The 17352-nt window shown below is 46.2% G+C and overlaps 2 protein-coding genes across 2 annotated transcripts; both read left to right on the top strand.

The window, feature by feature from the left end:
- Positions 1-11266: 11266 nt before the first annotated feature.
- LOC127299123 (aspartic proteinase nepenthesin-1-like) lies at positions 11267-12624 on the top strand. Its single transcript, XM_051329035.2, has one exon. The coding sequence runs from the start codon at positions 11267-11269 to the stop codon at positions 12584-12586; it is 1320 nt and encodes a 439-aa protein (XP_051184995.1). The 3' UTR covers positions 12587-12624.
- Positions 12625-15883: 3259 nt separating this feature from the next.
- On the top strand, positions 15884-17041 carry LOC127299107 (BTB/POZ and MATH domain-containing protein 2-like). The gene has a single exon (XM_051329005.2). The coding sequence runs from the start codon at positions 15884-15886 to the stop codon at positions 17039-17041; it is 1158 nt and encodes a 385-aa protein (XP_051184965.2).
- The last annotated feature ends 311 nt before the right edge of the window (positions 17042-17352 follow it).

The following is a 17352-nucleotide window of genomic DNA, read 5'->3' on the forward strand; positions in this document are numbered from 1 at the left end:
AGAACCAACATAAAGTGGAGAAACACAGGGCATATCAACAAACACGGTGTTCTAATTTAATTTTAGAGAAAAAGGGCGTCGCCCCGGCTCCAAATATATTGAAACCAGCCACACACAACATTCAGTACGGTCAGACGTCCCCGCTTTACCCACATATTTATCTTACAAAACACAACCCATAACATAGCAGTTCAAAAGCACCAACATCAGGGGAAACCAGCCAACATTTAGAGGCACTTTACAACAGCACCGAACCACAATCTAAACAACACTCCTCCAAACTCAAGGGCGGTTCAGGACCTGGACCCTGCGCCATCACCCACCAGGATTAGATCATTCGCCTCCAGCGTCCTCCTCAAATCCTCAGCAGTGATCAACAGCGGGCCAAATCCTCTTGTACTGTTCATATCACAGACCACCAAAGTTGACCTAGCTTTCTTCTGAGAAGTTAACCAGGCTCCAGCCACAACATCAGCGGTGGCAGCCGAGCTGAATCCTACACCTTGTTCAACAACGCCGTGAGCTCTCCTCTTCCTTCTTCCTTCAATAGGATTCTCCACTGAGCATAGCTGCAAACAAAGTTTTTCCATAAACCCTGCATGCCAAGCCATTGAGAACGGTTGAAGACAAAATCGTTTCTGGTAATCCAGATAGTTCTCAACACAACAGCAAAGATCATATTAATGTTGATATACTTCCTTTTGTCAACCCAGAGAGAAGAAATGTCATGCATACTTGAAATTTTAATGTTAAGACCCAAAGCAATAACAATATCTCTCCAGAGTTTTGATGCCACCACACAATCAAAAAAGAGATGTTGACAGGACTCCACTTCATTCAGAACACACAAGTTAAGTCATCAACGTCTGTCTCTTAACCAAGTTATCTCTAGTGAGCAACTTGTTATGAAAAAGTAACCAAAGAAAGAAATGAATTTTTGGGGGCACTTTAAGCTTCCAAACACAATGAATATTAACAGGTTTAATCCCTCCAAAATCCCTCCAAAATTAATAACAACATACATGGATTTCACACTGTATAAACCACTAGCTTCCCACATCTAAATCAGACTATCTTTTGTACCATTAAAGGAAATAGTTTGAGAAATTTGTTGAATTTCAAGCCATTGCAACATCAATCTATGGTCAAAATATCTCCTAAAAGTCACTTTCAAGGAAGACCCATCCCAAAGATCAGCAATGGATTTATTCTGTTCATTCACTAGGAAATAGATCTCCCAGTATTGAATGGCCAGAGAACAGGAACCAAACCAGTGATACTCCCAGAACTTAACGATCCTACCATCCCCAATTTTCCATTGATAACCCATCTTAGCAGCTTTGGCATCCCACATAACCCCTTTCCAAAAGGGGGATGCAACATTTAAAGAGCAAGAGAAAATGTTAGGGGTATCCAAACTATATTTGGTATTCACAATCTGTTTCCACAACTTATCCTCATTTAAGTGATACCTCTTAATCCAAGAGGCTAACAGGCACATATTCATCTCTGCTAAGTCAGGAATGCCCAAACTTCCACTCTTTCTTCCTAGTAACCAAGCCCCAATTGGCTAGATGATACTTACGGTGACCCTCATAGTTGTCCCATAAGTAGTGAGCCATTTGGGAGTTAATAAGGGTAATGGCCCATTTTGGGAACTTAATCACACTAAGGAGATAAAGAGGGATACTAGCCAAAACACTTTTAACCAGCTCTAATTTAGCAGCATGGTTAAGAAGCTTCCCTCTCCAACCACCAGCTTTGTTGAGGATCTTGTCCACAACATGTTGTATATCCTCTTTCCTAAGTTTGTGTGATGAAGAGGAACCCCTAGATAATTCATAGGGAAAACCCCTAGCTTACAACTTAAAGACTGGACAGTAAGCTGAGCATCCTCCTCACCCACATTAATAGGGACAAGATCACATTTATGGAAGTTTATTCTCATCCCACACATGTGTTCAAAACAAGCTAGGATCCACTTCAAATTTATGGCAGTTTGTAATTTTTTTTCTAGAAAGAGAAGAGTGTCATCAACATATTGCATACTAATGACCCCTCCCCCTCCTAGATTTTGCATAAGCCCAGCAATTTGCCTGTCACCAGCAGCTTTGTATAGCACCTTGGCGAAGACATCAGCCATAAAATTAAACAGAATGGGTGAGATAGGGTCCCCCTGCCTCACACCTTTGCTAGTGAGGAAAAACTGACTATTGCGGTCGTTAATTTTGACACCAACAGAGCCCTTGTGTAAGAGACCCTCAATAATAGACATCCACCTGGGGCTAAAACCCTTCATCCTCATAACTATCAACAGGAAATCTCTGTCAAACCTATCATATGCCTTTTCATAATGAAGTTTGAAAATAAAGCCAGAATGCCCCCTATGTACTGCATCATGAATGACTTCATGAGCAGATACAACACTCTCAAGAATGTACCTCCCTTTAATAAAAGTTGTTTGGTTAGGAGAGATAAGTTCATCACTAACCACCCCCAGCCTGTCAGTGGCACATTTAGAAAAAAATTTAAAACTGCAATTGGTTAAGGCAATAGGCCTGAACTTATGTATAGTTACAACATCAGTTTTCTTTGGAATCAGAGTCAAGGGAGAAAAGTTTAATCTATAAAGATCAAGCTTCCCTTCATTCCAATCCTTAACCATAGCCATGAAATCAGCTCTAATGAGCTCCCAAAAATGTTGATAAAAAAGAAAAGAAAACACATCAGGGCTAGGAGCACCTTCAACATAAGAGCCAAAGATAGCATCCTTAACCTCTTTCTCAGAAAATTCAGCATCAAGCATATTATTATGTTCTTGAGACACCAAATCCTCAGGGTACCAAAAATCATCCATCAAGTCAATATCAAGGCAAGTTTCCCTACAGAACAGGTCTTTATAACAATCAACAGCAATATATAATATACATTTGTTATCCTCCACTATTCCTTCCTCACCTTTCAATTGACAGATCTGCTTCTTCCTCCTCTTCTGGTTTGCTACAACATGGAAATAAGCAGTATCACGATCACCTTCTAAGATATATGTTTCTCTAGATCTTTGTTTAGCTTTTATCTCCTCATTACCCCAAATTTTAGTCAATTCATCAGAAATACATTTCATTCTTTTTTTGGAAGCTGGAGATAAACTTTGAGTTTCAGAAAGGATATCAAGCAAATCATATTCAATCACCAAACCTTGCTTAAGTTTCCTTTGGTCGGATTCAATGTTAGCTGACTAGCCTTTTAAACCTTTCCTAGTTTTTCTCATCTTAAATTGCCATCTATCAAGAGAATTCTTGAGATGGCAAGGGACCTGCCAGAATTTGGCAACCACTTGTTCAAAACCCTCAACCTTAAGCCACCAGTTTTCAAATCTAAATTGCTTAGTGTGAGGATTCTTCAAGGCACCAGTGTCCACAATCAGAGGAATATGGTCACTGCCCACCCTGGGTTTTGAACTTAGGCTACTAGCAAGGAATAAGGCATCCCAACAGGTAGACACAAAAACTCTATCTAACAGGGCCATGACCAAGTTATCTTGGTTATTGGCCCAAGAGAATTGTCTACTAGGGTTTTTAAGCTCCTTCAGATTGAATTTATTAATCCAACCATTAAACAAATTAGCCCAATGCTGGTTAATGTTGCAGTATTCTTCTCACATTTTTCTCTAATGAGATTGAAGTCACCACCCACTAAAGTGGGGCCACTCCAGCAAGCTAGGACATTGTGTAGTTCATTAATAAAATCTAACTTGTGTTCTTCATAGGCAGAGCCATATACAGCTATGACTCTCCAAATAACATTGTCTTTCTTGGCCTTAATTTGTACAGAGACACAATAAGATAAAATATCCCACTTAACTATGTCAAACACCTCAATACTAATACCAACAAGGATTCCTCCAGCAGTCTTCACAGATGGTAACCAATTTCAGGAGAATCTCCCCTGGATCTAGTTGTTGCAACTGTGAGCTAGAGAAATCCACCTTTTTGGATTTAGAAAAACAGATAATATCAGGTCATGTTTCTCTAATGAGATCATGCACTCTAGTGATTTTATCAGGCCTATTCAAGCTTCTAGAGTTCCAAAATTAGAGCTACTACCATTTTTAAAGATCAATTTCCTTCTACCCCTCTTTCTACTATGGACTAATGTCAAGGGTTCATCTTCATCAGGTACATCACTAATGTGATCATCCTGATCAGATGAGACCTCAACTCTATCCTCCATGCCTACTCTCAATTCTTCCACATATAGATTAATGTCATTAGGAAGAAAGCTAGCAGGATTAGAAAGATGAAAATCATAAAGTCTTTTAGTTTCAACCTCGTTAATCTTATCAATGACAACATCAACATTTTTTGTTTTAAGACCCAGGCTAGTGCCAGTATTATTTGCCTTACCAAGTAAAGAAGGATTATCAAGAGTAGCAAAAGAGTTGGAAAATCCAAAGATCTTAATACCTTTAAGAATCTCCAGGTTTTTTACCTTCTTAAGGTCTTGTGCTTTTTCAATAACACTCTTGCTATCCCTTGGAATCCTAGAGCTCATCCTAGTAGCTTGAACAGGGCCCCAATGCTTCTTCTCCTTCCATGCCATGGGAGGCATGGGGGGATCAGGGTTGTTGCTCACCAGGTCCACCTCCCTTTCCTTGATACTCTTATCATCATCATCACTCTCAGCATCAAACTGTTGAATAAAATTCTTCCCAATGATTTCCTCAACACTCCTCAGAACCAGCGCACCATCATTGGGGATGTGTGCCTCCTTGCCAAACACCTTAGCTTGAACACTTGTCTCCAGGCTCTGTTGAGCAGCAGATCTAAAGCCATTTCTTCCACCATGAGGGATGGAAGGCTCAGTCTCCATTTTGATGTTACTCCCCCGAGTTTTGCTCTTGTCCAGAGCCCTGAAGTCATCCCCAATATCAACATCCTCATCAAGTTTGTCCCCTTCATTACTCTGTCCAGGGTTGTCATCATCATCTTCATCCAGATAAATAGCTTCACCATCATTATCTACAAGGAAATCAATGAGGAAAAATCATTGTTTCATCTCAAAAAGCTTGTTGGAAGGAATCTTTGTCTTATCTCTCACAACCACCTTGACTCTAACTTCTCTGTAGAAGCTTCTGAATACGCCTTGCCAGTCAATATTCACAAGCACACCAAGAGTAGTAGCTACTTTTTTTGCGATAAAAGAGTAGTAGCTACTTGGCAGATAGTCTTCCAGGTGAGCCTCTTAGCAGGGATACCAGTGATCTTCACCCAAACCTCCTAGAATTCCTCAAAAGGTTCTGCCTCTCCTTCCCAGTTAACAAAGTATATCACCACACCATCTTTCTTGAGGTTGATGGAGGGATACTCCACTAACTCTTTAACTCTCTTACTAGGAGGAAACCTAACCAGGAATCTCTTAGGACCTAGCTGTCTAATCTGCCAGAACCAGTTGACCTTGCACATATCATTGAAGCACTTCTCAAGTTCTTCAGCAGAAATTTCTCCTTCTTTTACCATCACCACACCAACATTATCCATATTCAGCCATTGCACAGCTTCAGGCCCCTCTACCTCCACATGAAAAAACCCCAAACCAGGGTTTGCACTCCCCCAGTATTGAGCAGTGGGTAGTAGAGTCCACATCACACAGTTGTCCATATGGTGCCCAGTCTTACTGCAGATAAAGCATCTCTTGATCCTGGTGCAAAGCCCTACATAGTGACCCAGCTCACCACAATTATAGCACGTCACATTCTTGAATTTGAGGTCTAGAATTGGTCCAAGCCCAGAAGCAACATTCATCTGCATTGACCTCCCAGCCCTATCACCACTATTTTTTGAACCATCAGAAGCAGCCCCTTTGTGATTCTTCTTTTTACTCTTATTGCTACCAGAAGGTTGTTGCTATGAAGGGATCAGACTAGCGCTGCTGCTCTGGCTGTTTTGCTGGGGAAGGCTAGGAGCGATTCCTTGCGGCACCATCATCAAAGGGTTGAAACTAGGTGGATGAAATTGCTGATTCCCAAAAAACTTCGACCACTGGGTCATTGGCATGTTCCACATGTTGGGTTGCATCATTGGGTACATACCTTGACCAGCTTCTCCCATCTGCTGCATCAAGGGTTGCGTGAACTCCGTCTTGACAGGAACCAGATCCGGAGCAGTGCCAAGGGAGGCTGCAGCCGTGCTCGTTGTCGCCGTTGTCGCTGGATGAGCACGACCACCACCAGCTCCCCCAGCTCTCCCCAAACATCGACCACCTCCCGCCATCTTGACGGTCTCAACGAAGGATCTCCTCCCTTCTACCGCTCCCCATAGATCTGAAAATTTGATCACGGTTGGCTTGGGAAGAAAACCAGCCCCAGCAGGATGACAATCGGCTGGAGTGAACGATTTTGCCTGAACCAGATCCTTCCTGACCCAGACAAGAGTGTGGGAGCTAGGCGGAACCCTAGAACCGACCAGGTGAGATTTGTTCGAGACCGCCGACACAGCCACCGCAATATCCAGCTCTGAAGACGGGATTCCGAAACCCGCCAACCCCGATAGGCAGCCAACGGCCCGATTTCGATCAAGGGGATCAGATCGACGGCCACCAACGGCTGCCAGCAGGGAGCAGCTGCGCAGTGGGACCCGCCTCTGTAGTCTCGTACCTTTCCCCCCAACCTCTCCGGCGAGGAGCACCTCGTCGGTGATGGATCTCCCTTGAGAATCCTTTCCAGCCGCAGAGCTTCGAGGATCCGCAGAGCCCTCAGTCCTCAAGCCCTCACCGCCAAGCCGAAGCGGAGAAGGCCTCAGCAGCGAGCCCCGAAACGAGGTCTTTACGGCGTCCAGTTCTCCAGATCCTCTAGCCCTTGCTCCGCCATCAGCCGCCTGGGGTCTTCTGGATCCTTCAATTTGATCATCGCCAACGCCGCAGCAACCTGCTCCTCGAGACCCTGCCCCGAAAGCTGAGGCCGCCACCCTTTCTCCATCTGCGCAACCGCCCACGGCGACGCCAAACTGATTTGGAGGATCAGTAGCTTCCGCCGCAGCAGCGCCTGCTTCCTCTCTTCCGCCAAGCCCGCCTCCTTCTCCCGTCTCGCCCTCTCCTCCGCCATCCTCCTTTCCTCTGTGAACGATGGGAAACCCGCCGTCGACTTCGGAGTTGACATGATGATCCGCGGGGTGCACCGGCGAATACCAACGGCGGCGAGAGATCGGGGGGGGGGGGGGGGGGAGAGGCGGAGTCGCCTGAGAATCCCCAGGGTTGAGCTCCAACTGGTATCTCCGTCCCCAAAGGCTGAGCGGGGCCACGGTGTTCTAATGGCACCTCAGCATGAGAACATCTAGAATTAGTTTCACAAAATAATGATTAATCTAGTTTCTAGTTTATAACAACAAAAGCCTTGCATGATTAATATAAAAAGGTTCTGCAATGGGGATTCCGTACATCATTTATACTACACTAGCAGAAGTGCCCGTGCGTTGCGACGGGTTTAAAGCATCCATCTGTCCAAAAAGAAGTATGTACGTGCAGGTTTTTCAATACACATTATCAAGTGAGGGAAAATTGCATTGGGAAGACGCAAACTAAAATCTATCTTCTCTTTAATATTTTTACATCCAATGAGCTAAATGAATGTACAAAATGAAAATAACATATGCTGAATATTATTGGGTTTGATTCCGTACGATGAGAGAGAAATAGCTTTTCTACATTAAAGTGCATTGGAAAGATAGAAGTACACTCTTTTATGGATAAAGTTTGAGGCTAAACGTCCACTTATTTGAAGACGGAGGAAGTACTTCAATTTTGGTTGTATCGTTACAAAATCATCATGCAACAAATCACTCGTTAAATATATAAAAAGATGCTAAAATAAATTAAATCTTGTTAAATTAACCAAATCAGAACAAATGAACATCGACAATGCGAGGAGAGTATTCCTCGTGGGTTTGGGTTTGGTGCTCGCCCCTTGCAAAAAAATAGGTTTGGTGCTCTTTAACGCCTTGTTGCGTTGATACATGCAACATGGACGGGTTGAGGAGTAATTAGACACTAATTTCCTCCAGTGTAATTCGCGTTGCTGCGCTGATTAGTCGACACCTGCTCTCCTATTTACACACTTCATCGATCTTTCTCCAACATCGACGTTGGCGTCGGTGGTAGTCTTCCACCGATATTGGGTCACTGGATCGAACATGTAATCCTCCTACTTCTCGGCGTTGTCTTGTCTCCCTGTTCTTCGGCCGCTGCATTCATGCCCACAAGTCTTCAACAATTTCATGGTGCTCCACTGCCTAAAAATACATATATGAAGAGTTGCTTTAAGGTGGTCGATGTAGGCAGATAGGACTCGTCCTCGAGAGGGCCTAGAGCTCAGGGGAGGGTAGGTTTGGGGCTGTGTCGGCCCGCGCTCCAATAACATGTTGGCAATGCTTCTCATGGCACATCCTAGAAGCTCACCCGGCTGGGGTAGAGCTAGCATGTAATCAATGGTGTCAACTAACACCAATGATATTTTGTTAACCCTCCTAAAAAATCAGAAAAATTCCTAACTATGTGTAATACCACCTAGTTAATATAGATGGCTGACACCAATGACAAAAACTTTCTAGCTTTGTAGCTGTTGCCTAGTGTTCATGCCGCACGTGTTCTGCCGCACCTCTTCTGCGTGACCCGTTGACCAGCGGCAACCACTCGTCGCGTGGCTCGCGCCAAACAAAGCGATCTGATTTGTTCTCGTTAGATCAACGAGCGAAAACAAAGCATTTTTGCTTAAGCGGTGGCATTGTTGTAATTTCAACTAAAAAGATATATGTGTGTTGGGTCGGGTCGTGTAACAATTTATGCAAAAAATCCCAGGAGTAGACCCCCACAAGCCCTTTTTATTTATGTTTTTCTGAAAATAAATTAAAAAGGAATTTAGGAAGAAAAAGAGGTAGCCATACATGTACCTGTTCGGTCCATCAGCCAAACCGTACCAAATTAGCAATCCCCAGGCCAGCGGCAGAAGCGGCCCAACCCTATCCCTTCATCCTCTTTCTCCACACACGAACCCAACCAGCACCCCCGCACGCGCTTCCCTTCCGCGGGCGCCTCTCCGCCTCCGGCAGACGCCACCTGCCGACGTCCAGGGCACTTCTCGCGCCGCGCCTCACCTTGCTCCAAGCCAGCCGCGCCGCCGATGCTCTATTGGCCGACGCAGTCTACCCCCGCCAGAGCCGTGCTCCGCCGTCCTCCTCGAGGTCTCATCCAAATTCTCTCTAGCCGGGTATTTTTCTTTATAGCGCCTGGGCGGCAGATCTTTTCCAATCACCATGCTTATCCTCACATCGTCCTTTTAGAAGAGGAACCAACGTCCTCTTTCAGTTCTCCTTTTAGATTTCAACACCGTGCAGCTTTTAGGCAGCGGATTTCAGACCAACCAATGTTGCTACTTTTGATTCACCTTGCTGATATTCCACGCAAATTCAAACGTATATAAAGTGGTGGAAATCATTGTGAGGGAGCGATGTGGGACTATTTAACACAGAATGTCTAGCGATTTTTTGGATGAATTGGATTGATGCTTGCCTGCAAGCGCTTCTGGGAACGATCGGGCCGGCTGTCCGTGACTTTCTTTGTGGGCTTAGTTCGGTGATGAGAAGGGCCCAGTTCGGTGACGAGAAAGACAGGTGCACAGCACGTTTCTTCTTTTGAACCGTTTTCACTTCCTGGTGGCATTTTCTGTAAAATGTAAATTGGTGGGAGGGTAAAATGGTCTAAATAAAAGTTGGACGAAAATTTTGGCAGAAACCTTAGCTCCTTTATTATTAAACTAGGACAAAATCCGTGCTTCGCTACGGAGCAGTCATTGGCGCCACCCCGTACCCTGCTCCTCCCGTACAAATTACCAGCACCGGCACATCCCTTCTATCTACTCCTTCCATCCACCACTCCAGGCTTCATCCCAACCATATGCTCAGCTCCACCACACCTCGCCCCGTCTCCATCCACAACGACCGAAACACCAACCCTAGAGCACCGCGACATGCACTGATTTAATTAACCATCGCTCCACCGGTTAGATTTGGTGATCCCCAAGAATAGTTGCATCAGACGGGAGTGCATCTGGCAGGGCAAAATAATAAATATAATAATAGAAACCTTAGCTCCTTTATTATTAAATTAAGGTATAGATAAGGAGTGCTCCTGTATCAGACGAAATTCTTTGCTATGGTGTGTCAATCCACTTTCCTTTCACCTAGAAATCTGTAACATAAAATTGCATTGTACAGGAAAAATAATAGAAACAAGCATTGCATAAGGAGTGCATATTAATCGCAAGAGAGGACTTATGTGTGTGGACAGTCGGATCCAACGTTTTCCATAAAGTTCAAGGATTAAAGAAAAATTATGAAAATACACACCGCATCAGTAATATACGTGCTACATACTGTTATCACAAAAGATAAAGATGTGTGAACACCGGCGATGCCCAATTCATACTACAGTTTTAGGGAGTTCAAACAAATATTATTCAGTTAGTATTAACAGAGCCTAGTTACGTAACAAAGAATACAGATAAAATGGGGCTGTACGATACTATTTAGAAAACCACATAACTGCAATATATGAGTTAGTCCAGAGTAGTCCATTTGCATCTGCCACTTAAGTGTAATCAAGACTGTTGTACATTATACTTAAAAATATGGTCAAAAGTGATACGAGATACCTGATGTTATCTTGATGATTCATAACGTATATAGGAGTGTAGTTTTCACATCACACCATATATGCACCAGTTCAGGTGTCATAATTCAGATGCATAACTTTTCTTGACATTAATAAACTTCAAGCTCAGATGCCTACTACTATTATATATGGTACTTCCCACTATGTCTAGTCTAAGTCTACTAAATGCGAGCTTCGTTTTTTTGTCTACTAAGAACTAGCAATTCATATAATAAAAAATACGCCAATGTACCATTAGCATACCGGTGCGTCTTATATTTTGGCACACAGGTAGCAGTCAAAAATACTAGAGGCCGTTCGTTTGACGTCCATAGGATCGTAGTAGCTTCAACGTTTTGTGAACAGCATATGCCCGTGGATCGCATGATACCAAATAAGTTTGGACGCAAGCAGAACAAACCACTTCTTGTTGAAACAGATCGAGACGAATATTTTGGTTTTGCGCAAACACCTTCATGAGATTGCAATGTACTGTATATTCGACTATTTATAGTCCACCGCGCGCGGAACGTGAAGATCAGTAAAGTATAAGATCCGGATAAAAATGACGAGACCAGCAGTATTCCTTGTCGTACTCTCGCTGTGGACGCTCGCAACCTGCGCCGGCGGCCTCCGCCTGGAGCTGAGGCACGTGGACGCCAAGGCCAACATCACCATGGCGGAGCGCATACGCCGCGCCGGCGAGCGCACCCACCACCGCGCCGCGTCCGTGCTCGCGGTGGCCCCCGTCTACTGGGGGGGCACTCAGTACATAGCGGAGTACAGCATCGGCGACCCTCCGCAGCAGACGGAGGCTGTCGTGGACACGCGCAGCGACCTCGTCTGGACGCAGTGCACGCCGTGCAACTCCTCCTACTGCTTCCCCCAGAGACTCCCCCAGTACAACTTGTCGCGGTCGCGCACCGCCCACCCCGTTCCCTGCAACGGCACCCTGTGCGCCGCCGCGCACGAGGTCGAGGGCCGGTGCTCGGGTGACAAGAACGGGGCGTGCGCTATCAGGGCGCGGTACGATCTCGGCGACGTGGGTGGGTTCCTCGGTGTGGAGGAGTTCACGTTCGGGTCGGAGAAGGTGACTGTCGCCTTTGGGCTCATAACCACGAGCAGCATCGATCCGGGCCTCAACGGCGCGTCCGGCCTCGTCGGGCTCGGCAGGGGCGCGCTGTCTCTGGTCTCCCAGTTGGGAGGCGACAAGTTCTCCTACTGCTTCACCCCTTACTTCAAGGGCCATCTCAACACGAGCCCTCTGTTCGTAGGGTCGTCGGCCAACATGAGCGTCGGCGGCAACAACACGCGGGGCGTGATCACGACGGTGCCTTTCGTGGCTAGCCCGAAGGACGAGCCCTTCAATATTCTCTACTACCTGCCGCTGGTTGGGATGACGGTGGGCGAGGCCAGGCTCGCCATCCCCTCCACGGCGTTCGACATGCGGCAGGTCGCGCCGGGGATGTGGGCCGGCGGTGCCATCATCGACTCTGGCTCCCCGTTCACCCTCCTCGTCGATGTGGCGTACGAGGCGCTGAAGCAGGAGGTGGCGCGGCAGCTACACGGCAGCCTCGTGCCGTCGCCGGAGCCCGACTTGGTGGAGCTCTGCGTGGCGTCCGGGGACGTCGGCAGGCTGGTGCCGCCGCTGGTGCTGCATTTCAGCGGCGGAGGCGATTTGGCGGTTCCTTCGGAGAACTATTGGGCGCCGGTAGACCAGGAGACGGCGTGCATGGTGGTGCTCAGCGCCGCGCGCGTCAACTTAACGATGCCCATGAACGAGACCACGGTCATCGGGAACTACATGCAGCAGAATGTGCATGTTCTTTACGACCTCGGCAACGGCCACATCTCCTTCCAGCCGGCGGACTGCAACTCTATATGAACTAGATTGCGGCGGGACACTTATGTCACACTCAAGGAAAAAATACAATGGAATGTAGTATATCGCAATTAATTACGGAACATTTCAATGTAATGCACCAATTTACATTGTGCGGAAATATTTATACATGATTCGATAATATTTCAGTCAAAGATAAGTCATCAAAAGCTTTGATAATCTTAAACATACATGTTGAATGCTTAATAAACAGTTTAAAGAATGGCTAATGGATGGGCTCATTTCTGGAGAAAATACATGGAATTATTTGGGGAAATAAACATTAGGTGTTAGATCAGTGCAATGTTGTTCCCCCTCTTGAGATAACACCGGTGAGTTTCGGAGTGATTCAGGTAGAAGAAGAACTTCTTGACGAAGACGAGCACCAGCGTTGGAATGTAGACTAGCAAAAGGAAACACTGTTTCACCAAAGACAACATCACGAGATATATAAACTCGACCAGAAGTGACATCTAGGCATTTGACTCCTTTGCGCATGTGACTATAACCAAGAAAAACGTATTGTTTAGATCGGAAGGCTAATTTTCTTTGATTAAAGGGGAGAAGATTCGTCAGCATGCACAGTCAAAAATGCCAAGAGATGCATATCTGGTGTTTTGTGGAGTAGACGTTTCATGGGTGTTTCATGATCAATGACTTTGCTAGGCAACATGTTAATAAGATGTGTGGCGGTTAAGAAGGCTTCGTCCCAAAACTTGAGTGGCATAGATGCATTTGCAAGAAGGGCAAGGCCAACTTCGACAATATGGCGATGCTTTCTTTCAGCAGAAACATTTTGTTAGTGTGCATGAGGGCATGACACATGGTGTTCAATGCCTATCTTTTGAAGAAAGGAATTCAATTTTTCATATTCACCATCCCAATCAGATTGCATGGTTAGATTTTTTTCTATCAAATTGGCGTTCAACAAGTTGCTGGAAATTATGAAATACTTGAAAGAGATCAGATTTTTTCTTGAGGAGATAAATCCATGAAAATTTAATAAAATCATCGATGAAGCTTACATAGTACTCATATTTCCCTACATAAATAGGTTCTGGTCCCCATACATCAAAGAACACAAGTTGCAAGGGATAGGTAGATGCACTAGTAGACCTCATATAAGGAAGTTGATGGCTTTTGGCTCTTTGGCAAGAGTTACAAACCAACTTAATGCTAGATTTATTTGAATAGGGGAGTTCATAATTGCTAAGAACTTGTTGAACAACACGAAAAGAGGGGTGTCCTAAACGACTATGCCATCTCAAAGCTGAAGGCTTGGTGTTGCTAAAGGCATGTTTATTCTTGATTGATGATGAAGATATCAACGGGTAGAGGCCACACACACATCGTCCTTTAAGAAGAACTTTCTTCGTTGCCTGATCCTTGAAATAGAAATACTACGGGTGGAATTCAATAAAAACTTGATTATCTCTAGTAAAGTGATGAACTGAGACAAGATTTTTTGTGGTATGTGGGACATGAAGGACATTTTTTAGATGCAAGGATTTAGTGGGGGTATTAAAAATTGCATGACCAACATGACTACTGTTCATACCTTGTCCATTGGCCGCATGAATTTGCTCACGGCCGGTGTATTTCTCCTTCATGGTGAGCTTGTTGAGCTCACCGGTGATGTGGCCGGTGGCACCGGTATCACCATACCAGTTGGTGTCCACGCCATACGACGCAACATTGGCGCCTTTCTCCTCTTCTTCTTCATCTTCGGAGTAGCGGTGCCAGCACTTCCAGGCTTCGTGCCCTGGCTTGCCGCAAATCTGGCAGGTGACGAGGTCGCGGTCCTTGCTGCCGCTCCTGCCTCCTCCATGATGGCTGTTACCGCTGCCGCCGCGCTGATGGCGAACATTGGCGTGGCTTCTGTAGCCACGGCCTCCTCTGCGTCCACCGCGTCCACGCAGTCCTCCACGCCCGCGATGTGCTGAGTTGACGGAGGAGCCTCCGCCGGTGTCGCCACCGAGAAGCTCGATGCGGCTGTCGTAGGCACATACCTGGGCGTACAGATAGCCCACGGTGAGGTCTTCTGCACCGTTGACCCTAGTGGTGGCGAAGAGGGGGTTGTAGGACTCGTCGAGGCCGGCGAGAAGATACTCAACGAGCTCTTCCTCGTCGATCGGCCGGCCCGCTACAGCTAGTTCATCAGCTAGACCCTTCATCTTAGTGAAGAATTGGGCCATCGTCATGTTCTCCTTCTTTGTTTTGGCGAGGGCGCGCAGATTGGAGATGCGCGTCCTGGACTGGGAGGCGAACATGGACTTGATCGCGCCCCAGACGTCTGCTGCTGTTTCCATCCCGATAACAGAGATGCGAATATGAGGTGAATGAGTGTTGAGCAGGTACGAGAGAACCTGCTGATCCGTCGCCACCCATGCGTCATAGGCTGGGTTGGTCTCCTGGGAGGACTTGCCATCTTTGTCGACAATGATGGTTTCTGGCGGCGCCTCTGTCTTGGCGTCGAGGAAGCTCATCAAGCGAGCTCCACGAATTGGAGGAAGAACTTGCGACTGCCATAGGAGGTTGTTTGATCTGGTTAGTTTCTCGCTCACGGCTAGGCCAGCTAGGGGATTTGTCATGGCGATGGAGGTGGAGCGGCGAGGCTTTTAGATGTGTTTTTAGGAAGCTAGCTCTGATATGTGATCGCTAGAGGTTTTGTGTGAACGATGGGGACTTCCATCGGTTGCGTGTTAATTTGTATAGGCCAACAATCGGTAGAGATAGATACAAGGAAGGTTACAACAGAAAGAGAAAAGAAAGGGATTGATCTTGATCTTATAGAACGATCAACAACATGTATATTTGAACTAACGTCTATCTCTATCTGAATTTACGTCTAGGTTCATCTGAACTTCTATGTCGTGAACACTAGATATGGTAGGTACAGGTTGTACTCTAACATACAGCATGGATGAATGGATGATTTTTGTATGCACGATCGAGGTATGCATGCCAGCAATGTATGCTCGTAACTTTGTCTAGCTAGTTGCTTCTTTTTCTGATGTATAATGTATTACTCTGTTTTCCCTGTCAGCAAGACTAAAACATACGTAGAAGACGCCAGGCGTGACGATACTGGAGTATCTCACACATCTCTTCCTGGATCTTAAAACTGGAATGTTTCACGGGAGGCGGTGGGCAGATTCCTTGAGACGTACGCCATTGAGTTATATATGTATCTGCAATACATACGACTAGTTTTTAGGTTTCCTTCGTCGCCAACAAGTCTCAAATAAAAACCACAGATTCATCGGACCTAAATTTGGCTGGATCGTACGTAGCTCCGCCATGCCGTTCGCCGGCGTATCCGTCATCTCCAATGGCAAGTTGTCGGGCTCTGCAACGACCATGGTCTGCGGTGCAGCCAGCGGGTACCACCTCTTGGTCGTCGATGGCTACTCACGCATCAAGGACATGCCCAACAGCAAAAACATCAGGTCGCGGCCTTTCAGGGTCGGAGGCTACTGGTGGGTCATCCTCTACTCCCCAAACGGCGAGCGCTCTCAAGACTTCGGCTATGTGTCGCTCACCCTCGCTCTCGATCACGACCAGCAGATTCCGCGGCCGGTCAAGCTCAAGTTCGAGTTCAGCTTCATCGAGCAGGTCGAGGAGCAGCGTTCGGCACGCGTCCGCGCAGGCCAAGTAGTCGAGCTTTCCGCCGGTGCCTCCTGTGGCCACCATAGGTGGATGAAGAGGACGGACTTTGACAAGTCGGAGCATCTCAGGGATGACGGCTTCATCATCCGCTGCGACCTCTTCGTTGTCGACGCCAAGGTCACCCACGGCGCTGTAGAGGTGCCCAATTCTGACATACTCGACCAGTTTGGGGAGCTTCTTCGAACACAGTTGGGCACTGATGTCACCTTCAAGGTCGGCGGTGAGAGGTTCGCCGCGCACCGTTGTGTGCTTGCGGCTCGCTCCTCCGTCTTCAGGGCGCAACTCTTTGGCTCCATGATGGAAGGCACTACTACGGCTAACGCCATAAACATAAAAGACATGGCACCAAACGTGTTCAGGGCCTTGCTAACTTTCATCTACACCGATGCCATGCCCAACATGGAGGAAGACGACCAGTTAGGAAAAGATGAAGGAAACATGGAAGACGACGAGTACGAAGAAGATGAATATGATGGAGCTGAAGAAGAAGTAATGTCGTGGCTGCAGCACGTGCTCGTTGCAGCAGATAGATTCGATCTCCCAAGGCTCAAGTTGTTGTGCGAAGAACAGTTGTCTGAGCACATAGATATAATGACAGTGATGACAATTCTCGCTCTAGCTGAACAGCATCGCTGCTGCGGGTTGAAGGAGGCGTGCTTGCAGTTCCTCCAAATACTCTCTCCCACGAGGTTACAAAACTTACTCGCCACCCAGGGCTGGGACCATATAGCCGAAAACTATCCCGCTGTTGTCAACCAGCTCATATTTAAGCTTGCTTCTAAATGTTAATCTGCATGTGTGTTGCTGTTTGGATACAAATGTCCATCTAGTGTACGTGTTCATGCCATGAGTAGTCTGCAAATTCAGTTGTAAGTGTCCAGCTTCATATTGTTGGAACGAATCTTGTTAGTTGGTAGTTAATTATATTATATTTTACTAGGAAAATTGACCGTGCGTTGCAACGGAAATAAAAACAATCTATTTGGGTCCAACTTCAGATTTCCGTGTTGTTGACGGGTGTCAGGAGTGGAGAACTTGTAATTTTAGTAATGTTTGTTTTTGTTGACTTTTATTCCTTCTACGTGACCATGACGCAATGG

Source organism: Lolium perenne, chromosome 5 (genome assembly GCF_019359855.2).
Source record: "Lolium perenne isolate Kyuss_39 chromosome 5, Kyuss_2.0, whole genome shotgun sequence".
Taxonomy (NCBI): domain Eukaryota; kingdom Viridiplantae; phylum Streptophyta; class Magnoliopsida; order Poales; family Poaceae; genus Lolium; species Lolium perenne.

Excerpts from the sequence above, each read along its gene's own strand:
- LOC127299123 (XM_051329035.2), top strand. The coding sequence starts at position 11,267 with ATGACGAGACCAGCAGTATTCCTTGTCGTACTCTCGCTGTGGACGCTC.
- LOC127299107 (XM_051329005.2), top strand. The coding sequence starts at position 15,884 with ATGCCGTTCGCCGGCGTATCCGTCATCTCCAATGGCAAGTTGTCGGGC.